At 37.1% G+C, this 25,865-nt stretch overlaps 1 protein-coding gene and 2 non-coding genes across 3 annotated transcripts; 2 read left to right on the top strand and 1 right to left on the bottom strand.

Annotated features, from left to right (window-relative positions):
* Nucleotides 1-5,479: 5,479 nt before the first annotated feature.
* Nucleotides 5,480-5,551, top strand: Trnap-ugg (transfer RNA proline (anticodon UGG)). The gene has a single exon. It is a non-coding gene; the product is annotated as a tRNA-Pro (tRNA).
* A 226-nt stretch (nucleotides 5,552-5,777) lies between these two features.
* Nucleotides 5,778-5,849, top strand: Trnap-ugg (transfer RNA proline (anticodon UGG)). The gene has a single exon. It is a non-coding gene; the product is annotated as a tRNA-Pro (tRNA).
* Nucleotides 5,850-24,840: 18,991 nt separating this feature from the next.
* Nucleotides 24,841-25,833, bottom strand: LOC134668321 (uncharacterized). Its single transcript, XM_063525803.1, has one exon. The coding sequence runs from the start codon at nucleotides 25,831-25,833 to the stop codon at nucleotides 24,841-24,843; it is 993 nt and encodes a 330-aa protein (XP_063381873.1).
* Nucleotides 25,834-25,865: the final 32 nt, after the last annotated feature.

Raw genomic sequence — 25,865 nt, 5'->3', positions numbered from 1 at the left:
ATTAAATATGTATCATCCAAAATTATCATTTAAAAGTCAATTCTACCAGTAAACATAAGAAAACAACTCAAAATTTGCATTTGATTACTTTGCCTCACATGTGAATAAAATGCAACTTTGCTATCGGTTTTTGAAGTGCAAAGTAAGCCTTTCCGAGATGGTGTGGTGAAAATATAATTCTTGTTATTTAGCTAATTATCTAGGCATGTGACGAGTCCTTATTAATTTCATTTCATTCTTATTATCTAATAATGAGTCACATGGCAGACAACGCATTATCAGACGAAATGGCATCCACGGCTTGATATGGGCAATAAAGTCCGCGAATGTAGACGACGACAATTACACGGAAACACAAAGGAAATAAATACCTCGTCGCGGTATTTGGAAAATTTTGGCGTTTTTAGAAATGTCCAGTTACTTTAAAGCATGACCGGTATTTTGGTTCCATTGCTCCACGCCTTCATTATCATTAGTCATTATCCACACAATTTCATTATTTAAGTACCTATACAATCTTATTGTTTATTTTAAAATTACCAAAGTTGTAGAAGCTGAGTTGAAGCCACTAACTTGTGGTATGATTCTCGCTTTGGGTGTGACGTGTGACAAGTCCCGGGTTCAAATCTGTGTCCTGTTTTGTCTTAATTAACCTAATTTAAATTAATCTGGTTGGATTTCATTATCTGTCGTAAGTTAAAAAAATGCTCAAATCTCTAACTAGAGGTTACATGTGGAATATATTTATTGATAAGGTAGATACAAATATTAAAAATGAAAATAAACTAACTTATCTATAAAATAAAACTAAAAACTAATACTAAATAAAATAAGATAAAATTAAAATTATAAAAATGTAATCGTGGATTTTTAATTTCACCATTTACCCGGTGTAAAAGAAGCTATTTTTAAGGCTAAGCGGGGTTTACTAACCTAATACGAATCGCCAAACGGTACGTCTCGTCAAATTGTTAATTTTAGCCTTTAAAATAGTATAAATGACAAATAAATTATAATATCATCATGCCGTTGCTACTTTAATTTTGTTATGATCCGACATTAAAGCACCCATAGTGACTCAGCTATTTCACCGATTCCCTATTCACCACCCACCAGCAACACATATGACATTTCCTCGCAATGTGCAAACATCGTATGAATTATTATAAAGCGTCTCGGTGAGCAATTTGGGGTTCCGTCGGTGCAATAAGGAACCCTGCCAAAATTGCAGCTCGCTGACGAAAGGCCGGCGGCACGGGCTAATCTCGGGTTAAGCTGGAGATTAAAGGCAGTGAAAGGGTTAAGTATGTTATAATAGTTCAGGTCGTTCACCAGCTATAATTATGAAGATTTTTAGAACCATAAGCACTTTGACAGGTAATTGAGGGTTTGGTTATTCCTATCTCTATCTCTATATTTAAAACTCAACTCCTGTTTCGTCTTAATAATATATTTATACGAGTAGGTAGACAAGTACCTACCGTAAAATGGGGTGAGTAGGGTCAAAACTGAAATTCAAACCTCGATAACATTTTATTTTTACATATGAAAACTGAATGGTGTCTATAATAAGTGTTCCGGGTATTTGTATTTTAGTTTTTATTTTATTTTGGGTAGTTTCATAACTTTGACGATAAAGAGGAAAACCCACCTCATCCCGTAGTGCCTCGTATTTGGGCTGAGAGGGGTTTTCATACAAAGGTGATTTTGGAAGATTGTTGGATCGATTTTTTTTTTATTATGCGTATCCATAGCTCCATTTTAAATTGGGATTCATTATTTTTGTAGCAGTAGCCTTAAAATCCCTTCTCACCCACATATATTCATTACCCACCTCTCCCGCGAAACCTACTCACCCCGTTTTACGGTACTTAATCTTTTGAATATGGAGATGTTTTTAATCTACTGAAAATAAAAACATCAAAAATTTTGTTTGAGGTGTCAGAGATTTCTTCTTTCAGTTAATTTTATCAAGTACATATTTGGGTACCACAATGTTTTTTTCTGATAGTTTATAATGTTTAAAAATATGTATTTAAATACGTAATGAACGAATTCTTAACTCTAATTTATTAACTAAGCAGCGTTTAGAACCTCTTGTGCCACCAGCTCTATATAAATAGACTTCGACAAAGTTCACAGACCGCATAGGCTCAATGAAAAACATTTGAAAAACGCTTCACACACAATACAATTTCAATATAAAACTCTATCTTATAACATCGCGTTAGAGCTCAGTTTAGTTTGAAGAATTATTGCACTGGAGTAGGTGCAATTGGCATATGCAAGTACCGTGTCAGTATGGCTTACATCCAAATAGACTGTAATCTTCAAAACCTCGTTTCTATGACAAGTTTAAAGTTACAAAAGCGACCTTATTTCCTTTGGAATTCGATTTAATTTAAAAACTTACATATTAAGGCGATACGTCCTAAGGACATTACAATTAAGTGACGTAACATGAGAGGGTAATTTGGCATCTTGTTTAATGTGTTAAACAATACAAATGGTCAATTTGAAACAAACTGCCGTACGATATTCTATTCCATATTGAAAGCTTCCAATGTTTCAGCTGAAATGATATGGCACCAACCCAATTAATTTTTACTACACTTTCTTACACAAAATAACTTACATAGTGCTGAATAAAGGATACTTTCAAAAGAATACGGGAACTTTTAAGGTTTACTCATGGAAAATAATTATCTTAAATTTGATTTTAGAGGCCGCGAAGGTGCGCCAGAAGGAGATCCTCCACATTAATTAACTTTAAATAAGCATTCCTGTGAAATAAAAATAAAATTTTTCTCATTGATGATATTATTTAGGTATACTAGAATTATCTACACACTGCTCTACTACATCAACATTAATATGAAGTTTAGTTAAAACGCATAGGTATTAATGGTATTATATACGTTCCTATTTGTACATAGTAAAATAATTTCCCTACACTATTAAGTAGGTACTTACAAACATATGTAATTGAATGTCGAAAATCTTATCATGTTCAAATCGACTAGCTAATTACGCAATGTACACATTCAAAAACAGGGCACGAACGGGATTTGAACCCGGGACCTCTCACACCCAAAGCGAGATTCATACCGCTAGACCATCATGCCTCTTGGAAATCACCTGTTTAAAATCTGGCCTTAAAATCACCTTTTTACATAAAACCTTGAGGTTTATTTTATACCACTAAAATTGAATCCTCATGTCACATAATAGAGGTAGAAAGATAAATTCTACACAGTTACAAGCGTTCAATGCTACAGTGTCCGCTTACTATCCAGTCAGGCGTAGGGCGCTTGCTTGTGAACATTCTTGAATATAAAATCTGATTTGTTTAATAAGTAATTGTACCTTTTGGAACCTACACTCTAACTCATTGGTAACCTTAAGTGAACAGCAGAAATTTTGAGATTCCTATGGGATAGACCAATAATTGTATGGGGTTTAAAGTTGGTACCTAAATTGTAATTACGCTTGCTTGTATTGTTCACTTAAAATCATTTCAAATTGAGGGTTCCTAACCACTGCCCTAGAGCAACAACAAGCTTTGATACAGCGACACTCGGACAGCATTACCATTTCAGTACACTGGTCGCATCAAAAAGCAAGCGCAATTGCAATCCTTTTACATTTGGGGTGATCTATTTGTGTCGTTCCGCCATCCAATTCGCGCAGGCCATAAACCTGTGGCGCGCCACGTAACCGATCAACTTTGATTTGAAAACACCGCAACTCGTTATACACACCACCACTTTACCACCACAACCAATAAACACGCAAACAAACGATTTCAAACTTTAGTTACTTTAAAATACGGACTATAGCTATGGAAAACGGGAGCTGTTAAACGATGTGTTTCAGAAATGTATCGTGGGAGTTCGATCTACGATGGGATTTCTATCGTATTGTCATTTCACAAAGCTGTGACTTAATTAGGTGGCAAATGTCGACAGTGTGCGTTATTTCTTGATTGTGTATGACAAATTTGAAACACTCATAATGTAATAGACAGATAATAATACGTTAAATCAATGAAAATTTGAGGTAAGAACTATAGTTGTCCACGACTTTACACGATGCGGTTATACTATTTCTCTTCGACGTGACGAAACGAAACAGAGCCATATTTGTCCATAAATTTTAAAGTTTATTCCAACAATAAATTAAGTAAATCACAAGAAGGTGAATTCTATATAAAACGTAAGTGTAGGGCCATGCAAAAAGATAATACTTTTTTTACAGACCACCCTGTTCATTTGAGGATAGATATCCAACGCTAATATTCAGCGCATCTTCACTCGGGCAAATGAAGTGCCGCCCTAAAAAGCCCATTAGCTTAACAAAAGGTCATAACAAGCAACAATCTGTTAATTGTCTGAACACTTACGCACGTATTAAGAGGCCCTCCATCAGCTTCACGTCTGCGAACAATGGTGGTTGCGCAATGCTCGCTTTACGCGACCACCGGCGCCGATACCACAGAATAAATAATAGTACTAGGTACAGAAGATTCACTCTCTAACAAAACGCGTGTGTTACGATTAGGCCAGATATGCCTGCTAGGTAGCGACAGCGCCACGCGCGGCTTATGGCTAGCCACCAAAATTGGTGTGGGATGGATATACCTACTTGTAGCTGAAAGCGACGAAATTGCGGAGTGAGCCACACCTGCCGATACACAGATTACGTAGCAAATACGTCACTCCTGGTTTATGCTGTAAGTACAGGCGACAACAGAAGTAACTAAATGGGCGAGGTGTCCAAAATAATCTGTATCCAACTTTGTAGTTCAGCATTTTTAACACCGCCCAACACAGCACACACAGCACAGCTTAACATGCAGAAGCAGCCTTCTGCTCTGTTGTCGTGTACCCACACCAGCACCACTAATGGGTTCAAAATTATTATTGCCCAAGACCAATCCGTACTTTAGGTTACAACATACCTAATCTGGGTGTCCGTTATCAATTTTGACCTTAATGATATAACGCTGCTACCCAAAAGAGAATACACCTTGCGAAAAATTACGAGAGGATCTCGACTCTAAAAGAAAAACTTAGAAAAAGATAAGGCATAGAAGTTAGAAAATGGCATATCTGATATGCTTAATATTATTTTTATCTGTAGCCACTCCTAAGGGCCCCGTAAGGCTATAATTATTAGGTGTTATAGAATCGTTATTTTAACTTCTGTTAACATAAAACTGTATTTGCCTATATTATAAATAATGAAGACTTACCAATATAGGTGCATTACTTATTCGTGAACAGGCGTGGGCATTACTTGTTTAATGTTTTTTTTTTGAGTTTAATAAATTTTTTGCCATATGTTTTTTTTTAAGTACTTATGACAGGTAAACTTCATATTGTGATTAAAACTTTACTTATTTCATTGACCTTATTTTAACAGATGTTCTTCAGGCAAGTAACAGATCTGAAGAGTGCATTTCAGCATTGTTACAAGAGGCATGATGGTCTAGCGGTATGATTCTCGCTTTGGGTGTGAGAGGTCCCGGGTTCAAATCCCGGTCGTGCCCTGTTTTTACTCCCTAGTTTACGTAATTATGTAGTGTAAGGTAGTAACACACATTAAATAATACAATTACCTAGAGTATAATGTCGTATTTATACAGAAAAGTAAAGATTTTAAGTAAAACTATATTATAGCGTCTCCATCTTGCCTATAAAATATTTGTTTTATTTAAACAACTGTTTTCAGGCGATTAACAAGTCTGGAGACTGAATTTCAGAAACATTATAAGAGGCATGATGGTCTAGCGGTATGATTCTCGCTTTGGGTGTGAGAGGTCCCGGGTTCAAATCCCGGTCGTGCCCTGTTTTGTTTTGTCTTGTGCCTTAAACAAGTTCTGAATATCAAGGAATTGAAGTAATGCACACAAATTAAATACGTAATTTATACGTAATACCAAACCATCTGTGTAATTAGAGATTGTATATAAGAAACAGCGTAAACAATCTTTAATTTCAAGTGTTTCAAGTGAATGAATTAAATAAGTACCTACCCATATCATAAAAAAATTACAAAAAAAAAATCACCTTCACAAAACAGCAGGTATGCTATCATTTTTTGCCCTTCATCAGCAGTTCCACTTCTGCGAGACGAGCACGAGTTACTATAAAAATAAGCTCAGTGCTTCAGGTACTCATCATCAAATCCTGACCTGAACACACGATTCAAAATCCTAATAGGGAAATGAACTAGTGAACATTCCCTACCGCCAGACCCTTCAGTTAACCGATCATGATGGGGCGTCTCCCTACATAAGTACCTTTATTAACCGGCGAAGAGTTGGCGGCTTCCTCGCACAACGTAAGTGGGCCGTCGCCCACGACCTCGCGCCCCAAAGGGGGGCCTCGCGCGAGGCCCCTTCAAGCTCAGTGAAAGAAAAGGGCCTCGCGGATGCGGCTTCGCCCACGTCTAGATTACTTCACGCTACGCCACTGCCACTGTATATTTCTTTCATGTAAATAAATGCTTTTACGTTTAAAAATAATAATACATATCTAATATTGGCTAAATAATGCACGAAGAGAGCCAATGGAGCAGATTTTGAACAGCCTGGGTACGTGTCAAATGTTTCAAAGTCGTCGGTTGGATCCAAACATAATCCCTTTACATGTTTACAGTAACGTAAACATAATCTCTTTAATCTCATTAAATAGACTTGTAAATATCTTATACATTTCGACAAGGCAAATAAACCATTTTCCGTCCGCCTGTCGCCGGTGTCGGCGTGATAAGTAAAATGTATAGGTAATTAGGTAGTAATATATCGAGCTTGGATGTTTTCTCCCTCATTAATGACTCATTATTCTTACTTTGTCCAGATTGTGGACCTGGTCGTTTTATTTATCCCATATTTATTACAACCGTGTAATGTTGTGAGATATTAGGCTCGATTAATGAATTTCTACTTTTGTTAAGGCTCGAAAATTGATGTTTTTACTTAAGACTTTTGTAAGGACTTTAAATGTGATTTATAAAAGGCTTTTCGGTTATTAAAAGTTGTACTAGCTACAAAAAAAACTTTATATTAATTTAAGTTGAACATATAAAAAAAACTTCCGTACAATAAGCTGAACATTTCCGAGCATATTGGAGAAAATATATATTATGTTATTTATCCACAATACAGTGTACAATCAATTTTAATGAAATGCCATGATGCATGATGGTCTATCTAGCGGTATGATTCTCGCTTTGGGTGTGAGAGGTCCCGGTTTCAAATCCCGGTCGTGCGCTGTTTTTGTAGGTAGGATACGTTACCTACGAAATCAAAAACTTAGGTTTCTTAACTAGGTCACAAAGGCTTACTTTTTATTCTTCAAAAACTGACGAGGAAGTTGCATTTTACCCACACAAAAAAAATACCGGGCACAACACCTCGGCTCACCGGGATCTCTCCCAGAAGTTGTCGGCAACGTCAAGGGTTTGCTAGGCTTCTTGGTAGAGTTGGGTTGGCAAGAATAGTGCCGCCAACCCATCACGTAAAATAGGCGCAATAATATGACGTCGAGTTGCGGAAACCAAGCCCGCGAAAACCTATAACCTATATTTTTAAGCGATGATTTTTAATGATAAATATTTCATAGCGTTCAGTTAGATTTAATTTATAATGCTAAATAATTTGTAATGAAAATACTAAGTATAAAACTTAGTATTTTCCTCGCGTTGGTGTGGTGACGATTTCTGTGTTACACTCGGTGCATAAGTTAGTCATGAAATTGAAACCCTCACAATGCTCAAGATTCCACTTTTTGAACCACGAGCTTGGCGAGTTTTGGAACAAATTCCCTTCTTCAGGTGTCGGGGGGTGCGAGAAGTTAAACAACAACTTTGATCCCTCGTAAAACAAATAAATTATAGGTTTAATATTCCTCGGTTTGTAATAATGTACTTTGAAATATGAGTAAGGTATCACGCTATACCCAGATTTATACAATAAGAAACATAATAATACTGGGTAATAGGTAATAGTAAAGCCAGAAGCATTCAATAAAGCCACCTGAACACCGCGAGACAGCAATGTTTGTGTCACCTGCCATAACTTACACTCTCACTACATTCCAAAAAGTTTCGTAAAAAGTAAAATTCAAATAGACTCGTACACAGAAAACGTACTGCAACAGTAAGAAAACAGGGATATTACCCAACTTACATTAGTTTTATAATTGGGTACTTTCCTATACTTAAAATAAATAATTTCACACCGTGCACGAAATAAAGCACCAGATAATTATTAGAAAAACATAGATAGCAGTTATTTTTAAACATAATTTATATTTAATAAATCGGATGGAAATATAAAATATGGAAGTGAGTTGACTGTGACGTCACTACACAAGTTTTCACATAAATTCCATAAAAATAAATCGTTTTGACAGTTCTAAAAAAGAAGCTGCTTTGACTAGTAGGAACTTAGCCAATTACATAGAGTGAGAGAGGAAGTGACATGTGATATCATAAATATTTGAAGTAAACCTTTTACTTGTGTACGATTGAATAGACGAAAAAACGCTTGGGACATGCGAGTATGACGAGGACGACGATAATGTTTATAATGACGAAATAGGGTAGTATTGTTATTTCATCATAATAAATATTACATTCGACCAGAAACGTTCTAAAAAGTACCAAATTTACTTCAATTAAGTGTTTTACCTTAAAAACTACAACAGTATTTTTTATTACCTTATGAACTAAAAACTTACACGATGTATTCCAAGAACTAATAAAATATGGATTTGAACAGATATCAAAATTAAGCATAACCGAATCGAATATCTACGAAAAGTGATAGTCGCGTAATATCAAATTGCTAATAAATATCTAATAAAACACAAAAACAAAAAGTGATCTATGAGCTATCGTTAACGTATCTCTACTACTGTCTCCCCACTGGCTACTGTGGCGCATGCACCATACCGCGGCACACGCTAACAATGCCTTTTTTAACCCGTTCGTATGATGAAGCGATCAAATTTTAATAAATCGCTTCCTGCCCCACTGGCCAGTATCGATGCCTGATAACACCCTTGGGAATATGTAACAATCGGGTGACCATCTACGGTATCGATGAAATTCAAATTGATAGTTTGATTCGATAGTGTTATGGCTCCTCTACACGATGGGCCAACGCCGGCCATTCCAAGGGACGCAGCCATGGGGTAGAATGAGATAGCAATATCACTTGCTCCCTCTAACGCATAAATGTGTCCCTTGGAGTGGCCGGCGTTGGCCCATCGTGTAGAGGAGCCATTAGCCAAGCTCAACTAGAGCTTCCAGCCAACTCAACTAGAGCCACTAATAGGTAAGTAACCTACATGAAAAGTATAAATTAACCGGCCAAGTGCGAGTCGGACTCGCGAACGAAGGGTTCCGTACCATTACGCAAAAAAATCACGTTTGTTGTATGGGAGGCCCACTTAAATATTTATTTTATTGTGTTTTAGTACTTATTTGATGTTACAGCGGCAACAGAAATAAATCATCTGTGAAAATTTTACCTGTCTAGCTATCACGGTTCATGAGTTACAACCTGGTGACAGACAGAAGGACGGACAGACGGACAGGCGGACAGACGGACAGACAGACGGATAGACAGACGGACAGTCGGACGGACGGACAAACGGACAGACGGACAGAGGACTCTCATTAATAAGGTCCCGTTTTTACCCTTTGGGTAGGTAACCCTAAAAACGACAAAATGCATAGGTAGGTACTGAATTTAATTTTGATTCCCAAATGTGTCGCTTAACTTCAAACTCGGGTAAATCCATTGGACCCTCTCAGCAAATATCTACCCTATTACGTTTTCTTAATACCAAAATCGCATAATCTGACAGATGGATTTACCCGAGTTTGAAGTTAAGCGACTCAAATGCAGATGGTAAAGACTGAAAGCGACTACTCCCTCTGGTTTGCCTAAGCTTAAAGCAGGACAGAAAAAGGGGACTAGAAGCGACTACTCCCTCTAGTTTGCCTAAGCAGAAGCGGTATCATGGTCGCATTTTTATCACTTGTCATGCCAGCGTCAGTTTCGCACTCACATACTTGTTATAACGTGACAGGCATGGTGACAAATGATAAAAAACCGACCATCTTAGCCCTACAGGACAGAAATAAACGTGACCTATCGAATATAAGGAATGAAAAAGAACATTACGTATCTGAGCCTACAATTAAGATTAATATATATCAATTCTTGTTTAATAATCGATTGAATCGAGCCAGTAATTAACCGGTGACCCAGTGCCACAAATTGGGGGCTTTGTCCTATATCCGGGGGCTGAATTATATCTATGAACATATATTATTTATGCGGCGACGGAACATCCCATTCTATTTATTCGTTATTTTAGGTAGTACCTATCACTTGTCTATAAACTTGTTTTCAGTATCAATTGGTTCTCATGATTATTTTTATACAATTACAGAATTTTGGCTATGAAGATTATGAATTTGAAACATTACTCGTATATCCTAATATTATGTTGTGCGCAGGTAACATTCTGAATTACCTATAATGCTTCTACCGATGGAAAACTTAAGCTTTAGAAAATATTTTATCCAGACTATATTTCAGAATCCTGTATGTTGATAATTTTAACTGCTAGAAACAAGAAGATGCACAGTAATAAAAGTGACTGCTGTATTCTACTAAGCGTTCCCTGCTAAGAGTACCTAAATCATATCATTCCTAAGCCTAAAAAGTAATAAGTCTAAGAAGCATCTATATATTTACAATTCAAAACAAGTTAGCTGTTGCATAAAAACACTCGGCAACTCAATCTGCAAAATAACATTAGCACTATTGTCGGCATAAATAACCGAGATGGCTTACCGTAGTAGCGTCACCCGCGGGCCGTATCGGCACGATTGAATTATCGATCAGATAATAGGATCGCGACTATCGCGAGAGCCGTACATTGTTCCTATGTCTACCTTTATTATAGGAAATTAGAAGAGTGCAATAAATGTTGAAAATTATGGTGGATGGTTTAATGGAAATTAGAAGCAGTTAGATGCGTATAAGGTCTAATAAAATAAAATGACACATAAGTGTTTTCTCCAACTGTTTCTAATAGTTTTAAAGATTACTGACGCCCCGCCGTCATTTGCTTTACGAGCAGATGCCTTAGCCTAAGTAGGTACCTATTAGGAGGTGCCTGCATTCGGCGACAGCAGATTTTATTAAAAAATTTAACGTTTAACTATGGTAACCTTTTCTTCACTTTTCGGCGAAGGAAAACATCGTGAGGAAACCGGACTAATCCCAATAAGGCCTAGTTTTCCCTCTGGGTTGGAAGGTCAGATGGCAGTCGCTTTCATAAAAACTAGTACCTACGTCAAATCATGGGATTAGTTGTCAAGCGGACCCCAGGCTCCCATGAGCCGTGGCAAAATGCCAGGATAACGCCAAGAAGAAGAGAAGAGAACCTTTTCTTCACTTCACACTTTTGAACAGTTTTGTTTTCTGAATAAACTAGAGTCGTAACTATTTTTAGAAACTTAAATATCGATGCCATAAAAATACGTTTAATGAGTGAAATCTTCCTTCAGATAAAATAATCGTACTATTCGATTTCTACTTAAGCCCGTCATAAAAACCGAAGCAACCTACCGATTTCTTTGAACGCGTCGATGCGCTGATAATAATCAAGATGGCGCCCGACTGTCACCAAGCTGTCACCTAGTTAAACGAGCGCATTAAAACGAAACGCCTCGAGTAATGGACATAAATTAAATAGTCGTCCACGTCATTCAAGCCGCAGGACCTCAAGAAATACGTCCTGACGGAAGCCAGGTAGTTAAGATTCCGAACAAAAATATGAGATAACACCAGTTAAGATGTTAACTTTTATTAGAAGCTGACAAAGTGCAGCTAATTTACGTCCTTTTTGGGTTATAAGATAACGTGCCGGTATTTGCTGATCGACTGGCTGACTATTAACAGATCGACTGGGGAAACTCGGACAGCTAACAATAAAGACGCATTAAATTTGACAAAATCACAGAATAAATAATAGTACTAGGTATACAGAAGACTCACTCTAACAAAACGCGTCTGTTACGATCAGCACAGATATGGCCGCTAGGTGGCGACAGCGCCACGCGCGGCTTATGGCTTTCCCCAAAATTGGGGTGGAACGGATGTACTTTTAGCTACCTGTAGCAAAGCGACGAAATCGCGGAGTGAGCCACGCTTGACAAAATACTGGATCAAATGATACGACCCGTGTTTATATTTAAGTTGCACAAAATTTATTAAACATTGAACAAATATTACAACCAATTCAATGTCTTGCGATATTACCTAAAGCTAAAAGCTGCAGCGGCGTAGTTACAACCACAGTGTTTCATCTATCTACGAGTACAGTCGGTCCGATAATCGATATCAAAATTTGACTTAGTTTAACCGAGACGTGTGTATTATGTTCAAGTTGAATGTCTATGTGTATTTTCGATGAAGTTTTCGTGCTTCAACTGTAATGCACCCGACTGTACAGCTGGAAGGCAAACAATAGAGCAATAATACAAACTATACGAGTTGAGAAAGTTGCTACGTATCGAAAGCAAATAAATCAGGGACAACCTCCAGCGGTATGGTGCACCTGACTACCACTAGTCGCTGCAGAACAGACTTATCTATTACATATAAAATATTGGTAAACACTTAAACAGTACAAACTCAACACGTGTTAATTTTATTTAAAAAACATACCCACGATATTAAGAAATATGTTTTCAGAATAATGTTTTTAACTACATGTCGATAAATCTCATTGATTTACTTATTGGTAGAATTTAAGGACTAAAATAACTTTTGGCACAATTCTCTGATTATTAATCTTAATTTTCTGCTTAATCTTTACAAAAGCAATCAAAAAACGCTTAACTATTTATCTTTTGTTTAAACCAGTACTTTTAAATTAGGTATATCAACAATCTAAAGACAAGCTTCATTTCCGACGAAGAAAACATGCAGCACGTACTGTTTTAGTAAAAGAGCCCTCAAACATTTCCAGTTTATTTTTAAAGGTTTCCGCACAAACAGACAATTTTTGAAATGCGGGAACGTAACATATATAAATGTTTAGCTTAACGGCACCCGCCCTATGGCCAAGATAAAGGGTAATATGTAAAGATACTGACCGCGAAGCTGCCGGCGGCGACGTTGTCATGGACCCACGTGTTTGATTTTCTTGCCAGTTCAGCATTAGCCACTCATACGTCGTACATAGGGGTCGTTGATTATATCACACGCGCTGTAGTAATCATGAAACAGATTTTACAGTACATATGGTGCTACTTTATCGCCCTAGAGCGGTAATTAGCACAATACGTGAATACGTGCCTATGTCGAAAATTTAAAGGGCCATATGTAGGTACTGTAAAACGTTGTACAGTCGCCATCAGATATATCGGAGCGGCCAAGGTGGTCACAATATCTAAGCACGCGCTCTAACTCCTTGACAATAGAGGCGTGCTCAGATATTTGTGAGCACCTTGGCCGCTCCGATATATCTGATGGCGACTGTACGATACACGTGCGAATAGGTAATTCGCAACTCGTGTCGATTTAAAGTGTTAAGGGAGTGCCCTTCGGTCATGTTTCAATTTATCGCCACTCGTTGCGAATTTCCTATATTTCGCACTCGTATCGTAAAGTACCTATTTATTCTCCACCCAAAACGAAACAAGGCATTCAGTTGTATAATTTATGCCATCTACCTATCGCACAAACTGTACTTACCTGCTCGTATTTTAGTAGCCGGATGCTTGCACGAGATGTTTCGAAAACGCAATCAGAAGGGCATCTCCGCAGGTGGAGGGCAACCTTTATTGCACAGAACATTAGTTAAGAGCATTTTTATCACACACGCACTGCATCATTAAATGTTTATAACATTGTTACAACGATGTGACTCAGGAATAAACAATGAATCATGGTTTATCGAGAATATCATAATCTTACCTAAGTACAACTTCGAAGAAACCTCCGAATTTATAATGCACTTTACCTCAGAATTGGGAATTCTTAAAAACTCTGAGTCATCATTCGAGTATCAATAACGTTGCCTAATGCAGCGAGTTACACCTGTTCTGTTCAATCGAAGACAGATAACCAAACACCTGTGTAATAGATATATAAAGATTTATTAAACGTTTTAAAACGTCACTACGGGTAAGGGAGGCAGGGCAAATTTACTTAGAGTTAGACCAAGAAAAGTGAATCCCACGCATTTATACGTCATAATTTCATAGAAGTTTGACGTTTAAAATAACACTTGCACTACGTGGGCTATCATAATCTCTGCAGACTTTTCTTGGTCTAACTCTACCTACAGGATTTGTCTCTCTTTGGAAGGAAAAAGATCTATGTGACTTTGCACTTTTCCAGTTGGCAAGTCATAAAAAACTTCGATCTTGCATGTAGAAGAGCCGGCCGCAAATTTTCTAACCGACTTGATACCACGATGAAATGCACAATGGTTTCCCATAAAAGTGATGCTAAGTCCGAATTCGATAGTCTGCCACGGCGGAACTTGCCGAAAGTACGAAAAAGAAGGCCACTTCCGGTGCGAAAAAAGGGGGCTGATTTAACCCATCTGATACCGAAATAATAGTTATGGCAGCAGTTAGAAATTTACATGTAGGCACATAAAAGCGAAGTCTGCCAGTATTTTTTTTGCCGGAAGTGCTTGGCAGACGCTCTCAAAGGTGGCCAACGGGACCACTAATTTAACCCATCTGATACCACCATGAAACCAATTCCAGTCGTTAGGTATGAACCCTCATGTCAGGAATATATAAGTCTGCCAAGGCTTTTCCTGCCGAAACACCTTGGCAGACGAGATTATGTAAGCAAGGTCGGCATCGGTTACCCTACACTAACCCATCTGATACCACCATGAAACCAATTCCAGTCGGTAGGTACGAACCCCCATTTTAGGAATATATAAGTCTGCCAAGGTTTTTCCTGCCGAAACACCTTGGCAGACGAGATTATAAACAAGATGACCATCGGTTACCGTACACTAACCCATCTGATACCGCCATGAAACCAATTCCAGTCGGTAGGTATGAACCCTCATTTCAGGAATATATAAGTCTGCCAAGGCTTTTCCTGCCGTAACACCTTGGCAGACGAGATTATAAGCAAGATGACCATCGGTTACCGTACAGTAACCCATCTGATACCACCATGAAACCAATTCTAGTCGGTAGGTATGAACCCTCATTTCAGGAATTTATAAGTCTGCCAAGGCCTTTCCTGCCGAAACACCTTGACAGACGAGATTATGTAAGCAGCATCCACATACGAGGGATCCGTATTTTGGGATTATACAGATTACGGACATTATTAATAGCTGTAGGCTTATTTATTACTTTATGCTTATACATATTTGTATATTATTATGTTATTAATAAAATATATTTATAATTTATTAAACCTAAACTTAATACATTGGGAATTCATTACCTGCTTACGGCAGTAGTAGGGATAAGTGGGTGAGTTCTGGCTCACTGAGCCAGGCCAACAGTCCCTCCCCCTTTTTTCCCTTGTTGAGGCCCTGCAACCTTGCCTTGAACCCAAACTAATGTCATTGTAGCTCGAATCTAACCTAATCTATTTTTATTGCTTTTAGAATATTTCAATTATCTACTTTTGCAAAGTTAACGTTTGAAATCTCTATTTCGCAAAATGGAATTTTAATGTGACTTTAATGTATGTGCAGTCTACTTAGTAATTGGGTTTAAAGATATAAAAACACACATTTTATTTCCTATCCTAAGTATCGTATCCTAAGTTTATTCAAATAATATTCTGAACATATATAGTAATTAGACTGGTCATATTTTTCATAAAATCGATTTCGTCTGGCAAAGCATATCACTTTTTGGCAACCGGGTTTTTTAACCTAATTAGACCCCGCTGAATCCGAATTTGCTCGATCGAAATCTTGACCGGAAGTGAGATATTTGACATGAAAGGTCCCTTTTTTTCGTTTTTCGTAAATAACTCTTAAACGGTGGCACATAGCAAAAAATGTTCTATTACATAAGTATTCTGCATAAAATTGCCTACAAGAAAGTTTCAGTACAATTTTTCGCTAGGATCAATATTCAAAGAGATTTTAACGCGGGAAATTTAATTATAATCACTTCTAAGGTCCCGTTTTTTAGGTTTTCGTAAATAACTCATAAACGGTGGCCAATATCAAAAAATGTTGTTAGACGTTAATAATCTACACAAAATTTTGAACAAAAAAGATTTAGTATACTTCTCGCAGGGTTCAATATTTAAAAAATAATAAAGAGGGAAAGTTAATTATAATAAATTCTAAGGTTCCTTGTTTTTATTTTTTCGTTAATAATTTGAAAAGTATGACTCATAGCAAAAAAAAAAATCTTATACATAAATAATAAACGTAAAATTTCCTACAAGAAACATGCAGAACACTTTTCGCTAGGATCAATATTTAAAAAGACAAAGCAGCGGGTTAGTTAATTATAATCAATTTTTAAGTCCCTTTTTAGTTTTTTGTAAATAACTCGTAAACGGTGTCCCATAGCGAAATAGGTTTTTAAGAATAAATTATCTACATAAAATTTCCTCCAAAAAACATCTAGAACACTTTTCTCTAGGATCAATATTTCAAGCGATATTAAAGGAAGAAAGTTAATTACAATCAGTTCACAGGTCACTTTTTTTTAGTTTTTCGTAAATAACTCGTAAACGGTGGCCCGTTGCAAAACAATATTCTACATAAATATTAAACATAAAATTGTCCACAAAAAAGGTTCTGTACACTTTTTCGCTACGATCAATATTTAAAGAGATATTAAAGGGGGTAAGTTAATTATAATCAATTTCCAGGTCCCTATTTTTAGGATTTCGCAAATGACTCGTAAAATAAGGCTCATAGCAAAATAAGTTCTTAATGTTCTTGTAAATAAATAATCGATATAAAATTTTTTACGAAAGACATATGGAACACTTTTCTCTTTTTAGGGTTCCGTACCTCAAAATGAATAAAAACCGGCCAAGCGCGAGTCGGACTCGCGTTGCAAGGGTTCCGTACACTACCCAATTTTTAATAGTTTATTTTATATATGTGAAACGCGAGTGAATTGCCTTTAAAAAACCTGTAGGGATCGGTTCAAAAACTAAGTAATGTCCGACTCGCGCTTGACTGCATAATTCTAATAGGTTTTCCTGTCATCTATAGATTCTATTCTGTATATCTTTTCAAAATTTTAGACCCAGTAGTTTCGGAGATAAAACCCCCTTCCCCAAAATAAAACATTAAAATACAAAAAATACCCCCCCCCTTTATCTCCGAAACTACTGGGTCTAAATTTTGAAAATAAAATAAAATAAAATAGTTCTTTATCTATATAGACGTAAACCTAAAAATAGGGACCTGCAAATTGATTATAATTAACTTACGCTACGTCTTACGTAGGCGAACAACGCGCGAACGCGGCGCGGCGCGGCGCGGCGAAATCAATCCTTTGATGCCCATAGAAGTGTCCTACGTAAGCGATCTCGTTGCGAACGCGGTGCGGCGCGATTTGCACGCGAATGTCAGGCGGCGCGGCGCGGCGCGGCGCGGCGGCGGCCGCTTTCGCCGCGCCGCGCCGCGCCGCGTTCGCGCGTTGTTCGCCTACGTAAGACGTAGCGTTACCCCTTTAATACCTCTTTAAATATTGATCGTAGCGAAAAAGTGTACAGAACCTTTTTTGTGGACAATTTTATGTTTAATATTTATGTAGAATATTGTTTTGCAACGGGCCACCGTTTACGAGTTATTTACGAAAAACTAAAAAAAAGTGACCTGTGAACTGATTGTAATTAACTTTCTTCCTTTAATATCGCTTGAAATATTGATCCTAGAGAAAAGTGTTCTAGATGTTTTTTGGAGGAAATTTTATGTAGATAATTTATTCTTAAAAACCTATTTCGCTATGGGACACCGTTTACGAGTTATTTACAAAAAAACTAAAAAGGGACTTTAAAATTGTTTATAATTAACATACCCGCTGCTTTGTCTTATTAAATATTGATCCTAGCGAAAAGTGTACTGCATGTTTCTTGTAGGAAATATTACGTTTATTATTTATGTATAAGATTTTTTTTGCTATGAGTCATACTTTTCAAATTATTAACGAAAAAATAAAAACAAGGAACCTTAGAATTTAGTATAATTAACTTTCCCTCTTTATTATCTTTTTAAATATTGATCCCTGCAAAAAGTGTACTGAATCTTTTTTGTTCATAATTTTGTGTAGACTATTAACGTCTAACAACATTTTTTAATATTGGCCACCGTTTATGAGTTATTTACGAAAACCTAAAAAACGGGACCTTAGAAGTGATTATAATTAAATTTCCCGCGTTAAAATCTCTTTGAATATTGATCCTAGCGAAAAATTGTACTGAAACTTTCTTGTAGGCAATTTTATGCATATTACTTATGTAATAGAACATTTTTTGCTATGCACCACCGTTTAAGAGTTATTTACGAAAAACGAAAAAAACGGACCTTTAATGTCAAATATCTCACTTACGGTCAAGATTTCGATCGAGCAACCGGCAAATTCGGATTCAGCGGGGTCTAATTAGGTTAAAAAACCCGGTTGCCAAAAAGTAATATGATTTGCCAGTCGCATCAAGAAGGAGAGCGATTTTGATTTTTTTTGTCTAGTCTAAATATCATTACTTATTCTGTGTACAGTGGAGAAAACGAATGAAATCATGCAATTTGATTTTGCTATTTTTAAATAAAGAGTAACTAAACAGTATTTTCCACAGTTGTTGGTAATGATACCATCTCTTACAATTTCTCTTCATGAACATTTTATGATACCTAACCTTCCAGTTTTCGCCCGAATTAATCAAAAAATTCACCAACTCCATTTACACCAACCAAATAGAAAACGGGTCCGTGTCCGAATTCGCGATCTCGAGTCCGGGTCCGCGTCCGGGTCCAGGTTCAGGTAGAAGTCGAATTCAAAATCTTGCTTGTTTTGCCAGTGGGGTAACTTGCTTAACAATCAATTAGAAAAAGACAAGTCGTCGAGGAGTTCCGTTCTGATCACCATCAGCAATACTACTTCATCAAATGCCACTGTTCTTAATGTAAATCCTTGTTTGCCTGATGAAAATACAAGAGTATACTATACAATGCCATTAAGATTTGTAGAGTTCCCTCGATTCCTTATGGATCCCATCATCAGAACTTGAGCTTCACGAAAATATGACTTAAAAATCTAACGTGCTTAACAAACATAACGAAGAGGACAAATCCCCAAACATGAGCTATGCGTCGTTGAAGAGTTCCATTCTGATCATCATCAGCAGTTTCACTTCATCAAATGTCACAATTCTGAATGTAAATGCTTGGTTTGTTTAAAATACACCAGTATCACTATATGTTAGGGTGGTTCAAAAACATTTTTTTCCTAAGGGGCACCCCCTTATTTTGTTACACTTATTATGTTGATAAAATACACCAAGTTTTTTTAATTTATCTCAACTATACTTCGTTTTTTTTTAGCATTAGAAATTAGGTAAACAATCTTGATGTGTCTTTTAATTGAAAAACACATTTTAAAAATAAGTTACGGCAAATATGTAACAATTATTAATCTAGTACGATCATTTATATTCGTCTGCTTTCATAAGTACTAGTTTTTGAATTTTGAAAAGCGTTTTTCAATAAAAAGACATGCTAAGATCGCTTACCTTCTTGCAAGTTCTTTCTAATGCTAAAAAAACGAACTATACAAGGGGGTGCTTAACCACGTTGAAATTTTTTATGTTGTTTGAAACCCAACAAAAAGAGTATTTATGATTCAGAATTTTATTTAAATATCTGGTTTCACACTATTTGCACATGTGATGTATAAGTTTTGAAGTAGAAAAACATTTTCTTTCAAAATAATATCTTTTAAGTCACACTTTCAAATAATGTGAAAACTACTACTTACATAAAAATTAAAAAAATAGTAACTTATTTTTTTTTTTATTTCATACAATTTGAAAAATTTCAACGTGTTTGAGCACCCCCTTGTAGTTAAGATTGTAAGATTACAAACTTAGCGTATTTTGTCAGCATAATAAGTGTAACAAAATGAGGGGGTGCCGCTTCTTCTAGCTAGAGTTTGAATTTTTCTCATACAAACGTGAACCACCCTTACAAGATTTGAAGAGTGCCCTCGATTCCTCATAAATCTCACCATCAGAACTGGGTTTTGACAAAGACGGAACCAATCTGTATGTATATACTTACAAGTTACAACTCAACTAAAAAAATAATTTTCAAAATCGATCCCGAAATGACGGAGATATCAAACATTAAAAAACCGAATTAATACCTCCTTTTTAGGGTTCCGTAGCCAAATGGCAAATAACGGAACCCTTATAGATTCGTCATGTCTGTCTGTCTGTCCGTCCGTATGTCACAGCCACTTTTTTCCGAAACTATAAGAACTGTTGAAACTTGGTAAGTAGATGTATTCTGTGAACCGCATTAAGATTTCAACACAAAAATAGAAAAAAAAAACAATAAATTTTGGGGGTCCCCCATACGAACTGAAACTTAAAATGTCTTTTTCATTAAACCCATACGTGTGGGGTATCTATGGATAGGTCTTCAAAAATGAAAATGAAAAAAGTTTATTGTATAAAATTACACATACAGTAAATCACGTCCCTGAGTCCTGATCTAGGAATTCTATTGGTAGGTACAAATTGTACAGAGAGTTACACTGAAACTTACAGATAGCTATGCCTCTTTTAACATGTATATTGTTTTTATTTGTGAACTGCGTGTGTACGAGTGTTTGTTTATTTGTGTGTGTGTGTGTGTTTGTGTGTGTGTGTGTGTGTGTGTGTGTGTGTGTGTGTGTGTGTGTGTGTGTGTGTGGGTGTGCGTGTGTGTTAGTGTGTAAAAATGCATACTATAATATTTATGATAAGGAAGTATTATTTCAATGTTATTATTATAAAATGTATATATATGTAAGTATTGTAAATATTTAATTAATTATTTAATTTTAAGACGTTTAGGAGGAGTTCAGTGTCGTGGTAATGTAGTTGGGTAAGCCAATTAGTTAAATACCGTTTACTAGGAGGTCTCTTTATAGGATGTAGCTTGCAGAATGATTTCATTACTAGAGCTGAAATGAAGGGGTGAAATCTTTGGGCAAATTTTGTACGCGTTTTTGTGGTTTTCCAGCGCTGACGGCGTCTTGTGTCTGCTTCAAAAATCTTGTCATGCAGTTTTCCATAATTGTACATGATTTTTCTGAGATATAATTGGCGAACTGAGAGAACATTGGCAAGCGTGTATAGTTCTTTAGTACTGTATCGTGATGGTTTCCGGTAAATAACTTTGAGAAGAGACCGTTGAGCTCTTTCTAGAGTAATGAGGTGCGTCTTTGCCGCCCCTCCCCACACTGAATTGCAGTAGCATAGCACGGATTCACAAAGAGCGAAGTAAACTGTCCTCAACAGTTCGGGATATGCAATATTTCTTAAAGTTCGAAAGACATACATAAGCTTACGAAGACGGTTTTTGAGTGACTCGATGTGCTGCCGCCACGTGAGGTGAGTATCGAGCAGTACACCAAGGTAACGCATGGTGTTTGAACGCTCTAAGAAGCTAGCACTAGTTAAATTAGAGGACCCTGATAACACGTCATTCTGATGTCTAACCGTAATACAAAATCCGTCATGAGGTTGGCCTCTGGAGTCGATTGAGAAACAAACATATTTGGTCTTCTGTACGTTTAATGTCAGCAAGTTGGAATCGAGCCACTCTACAACTAGTTTTAAGTTAAGCTCCGCGGCGCTCTGGACTTCTGGCCAGCTTTTTCTGCGTACCAGAATAGCTGTATCATCGGCAAAAGATATGGTTATAGCATTTGTTAGTTTAAGGTTACAGAGGCCGTTGATATAAGCCAAAAACAGAGTTGGGCCGAGTACACTTCCCTGGGGAACCCCAAATTCTACGTTAGCAAAGTCGCTGGCATTGTCTCCCACCCGAACACATTGTTTACGATCTCGTAAATAAGATTCAAACCACTTAAGTGCGAGTCCCCTGATGCCAAGGCTCTCGAGTTTGGCCAAAAGGATCGGAATAGAAACTGTATCGAAGGCCTTGGCAAGATCTAAAAATAAGCCTACGCACTTTTCGCCTTTATCTAAGGAATCTACTATTTTACCAACAAGTAGGTCAATCGCTTGTTCGGTGGATCTCTTTTGTCTGAAGCCAAATTGATTAGGCGACAGGCTGTTATTGCGCTCAAGAAACGACAACAACTGCGAATTGATAATTTTCTCAATGAGTTTACCAATTATACTAAGCAAGGAAATTGGCCTATAGTTAGTGACTTGTTCTCTACTACCCGCCTTGTAAATTGGTGTTACTGAAGCTAGTTTAAGAAGATTTGGGAAAGTAGCGGAAGTTATGCTCAGATTACACAAATAAGTGATCGGCTCGGTAACGGTTTTGGTCTGAAATAAATATATATTGATTGATTGATTGATTGGTAACGCTAGTCACAGTCATTTTTAATAAATCTGGTGTGATACCCTCTAATCCCGGGGAACTACCAACCTTTAATTGACCAATAAAAGAGGCTACCTCGTGAGTGTCTGTAGGTCGGAGGAAGAATGACGAAACCGGAGAACATTCACCCTGGTGCATTTTGGCCAAGTACGTCTCACTTACTCCCATTCTATTGAGCGTCACCTCCGCTAAATTCTTACCGACGGAACTAAAAAAAGTATTTACCGTATTTAGCGAAATTTTAGGGTTCGTATCAAGTTCAAGGAGTTCAGAAGCTTGGGAGCGGGTAGACGCAATATTGCATGCCGATTTCACCGTCTTCCATGTCTTTTTTGCATCTAGGCGTGCTTCTAAAAGCTCTCGCTGATGATGCTTAGCTTTAACTTCTTTTAAAATATCAGCGCAAGTGTTCCTATATTTTTTATATTGGTTTTGGATGCTCTCATCGTTAGGGTTTTTATTTGCTTGTTGATGCAATCTGCTTCTTTTTCGTATACATTTTAGGAGCCCGGGAGTAATCCATTGTTTAATTGTACGTTTAGAGTTACTTACTCGGACACATTGTTTGTGCTTTTTAATTATGTTTGTAAGTGAGGTACACAAAAAATCACACGCTACATTTACGTCATTTATCTGGTATAAAGGTGACCAATCTATACTCTTAATTTCAGATTCAATAGCTTTTAAATCAAGTTTAGTGATATGTTTACGTTTTTCGTTCGATATCGCATGGTCAAAGAGTGTCATAATGAGGAGATGATCTGTGATGTCTTCGTTACAAGTGATGACTGCCACTTTTAGTTTGGATCTTATCATGACGTGATCTAAGCAATTGTTCCCTCTAGTGGGCAAAAAATTACCCGAGTAGAAGCCGTGCTCTGAACAAACATTTAGGTAGTCGTCAGCACCGCTGCTGCACGCGTTTGGCGCGATGTTTAAGTTAATATCGCCCGTTATGATAACATGTTTACAGTCGGTGCCATGTGATAAAAACGTATCTAACGAATCCAAGAAGGTCGCAGGGTTACAATAACTAGGTGATCTGTATATTCCTATTAAGTCAAATTCATTGTTAATTCTTAGAAATAAGGCATTTGCCTCTTTAAGGTTATTTTTTAGAACTTTTACACTTAAATTTTCTTTGACAAAAATAATTACTCCGTCATTTTGCAAGTATTGCTGGTCTGACGCAAAGCAGTTATAACCCTGGAGGGTCGGTAGCTGGGGGCATACCTGTAGCCAACACTCCGTCAGTACTATAGCATCAGGCGCGAAATTAGCTCGTTTTAGCACACACTTAAAATAATCAAAGTTGCGCTGATGGCTACGTATGTTTTGAGTGATCAGCATAAAAGGCTTTTTAAATGTATTTTTAATCGCAGTACAATCTTCTAGGCATGAAACATGTCTGTTATCGCACAGCTGGGTCGCGTCAATATCGTCAGCCACAGTATTTAAACCGCCCGTGACAAATGATTAATACAAACTTTTACACTATATATCGAATAATAGCCAACTGTATTAGAACAGACACGTTTCATTAGTGCTTTAGAATAAAAATGAACTGTAAAGTTAATGTTGGTACCAACTAATAGATATAGTATTACGTTAGTTAAATAAAACCCACGCCGAATGTAGTTTAAATAGACATATAGATGTGAATAGATTCTTGAAAGATAAAATAAAAATTCGAGAATTATAAAATAATATTTATTGTTTGTTGGACATGACTTATTATTTTTGTAAGTATTAATACCATGCAAGTTTTCATTATTTTGTTTGTGATGAGTGTGTTGTAAGTTGTATAGTGTATTTGAAAAAGTACGTAAAAAACTAAGTATATGGATACATAGGCAACCATAGTAAGTGACCACATTATAACAGAGACAAAGAAATTGTTTGTGTGGCCGCCGCCACAGCCGCGCGTTATCAGTAAATAAGTAAAAAGAATAGATCAGTTGTAGTGAATCCAAACTAGTAACATAAATATTATGCATTTGTAAATAGTAGGTGTATATATGTATAAGTATGAGTTTGTTTGTTATAAAGTACATCTTACAGTTGTAAACACAGCTCATGCACATTTTAGAACAAAACATATTTTTATATGAAAATATTTTTAAGTATAATGTATTACGAATGAATAGGAATAGTTAGTTACCAAATTACATACTTAACGGCTAAAGGGATAGTGTTTGGAATACTTAGGCTACCTAAACTATTTAATGTTTTTCAGCGCTTCCGTGTCCTTCACCCAAATATGTTGTGTTCCTTCTGATTTGCGTACATACACTCGTCCGTGCTTGACCCAGACTATTTCGTAGCCGACTTCTCTGGCCCGCAGCCTGGCCGCCGTGTGCAGGACCTTCGTCTCCTTCGACAGGTGCTCCGCGACGTATATGTTTTGTACGTTTTGTTCGGCTATTCCGAGGTGACTCGTATTTAATTTTTCACGGGAGTGTTCTTTGTTATATTTGCGACTAGCAGCCAAGAAATTGTCTCTGATTCGGGGTGATGAAAATTTTACTAAGATGGATCGAGGCCGCGGGTTGTTGGGGTTCACTTTTGCGATGCGGCTGCACTGAATTATTTCATGTTGCTGGACTGGGTGGTTGACGACCGTTCCAAGTTGCTGCACGAGAAGTAGAAGATTTTCTCTGTTGTGTTCTGGGACACAATGTATTTCCATATTACTGGCGCGGGTGAGTTGTTCCATTTGGTTTAAGCGGTTACTTAACTCTGATACGGTGGATTTAAGTTGGGCGTTTTCCTTGGATAGGGATTTAACATTTGCTATATCACTCTTAAAGTCCTCATACTTCTGGTCCATAAATTTCACTGAAGCTTCGAGCTCGTCCACTTGTTCTTTTATATCCTTATATTGTTCCGCTATGCAGGTCCTAATAGTGTCTTTCATGCAGTCTTTTATAGCACTGCGAATTTCTTGCCGCACTATTTCCGTAATCTCGTCGCGAGACAATGGTAAGGCGGATTGCTCGCCAGCGGGCCCAGCGGGCCGTTTTCGCATAGTTATGTTGTTTATGGGCTCACAATCTCTGCGAACCGGTGTATTACTGTTGTCACCTTTGGGTCGTTTGTTGCAGCATTTAGGGCATGTCCACGCTGATATTTGGGCCGCATTTAAGTCTTTAAGGTCTAGACCTGTGCATTGTTCATCATATTTGTCTGCGCAGCTGGCGCATTCGAGCATTTTGCTGGGATTTAGTGGCTCCAGGCATCCCG

The sequence above is a fragment of the Cydia fagiglandana genome, chromosome 10 (genome assembly GCF_963556715.1).
Source record: "Cydia fagiglandana chromosome 10, ilCydFagi1.1, whole genome shotgun sequence".
In the NCBI taxonomy this organism is placed as follows: Eukaryota; Metazoa; Arthropoda; class Insecta; order Lepidoptera; family Tortricidae; genus Cydia; species Cydia fagiglandana.
This window is presented reverse-complemented; position numbering and strand designations above follow the sequence as displayed.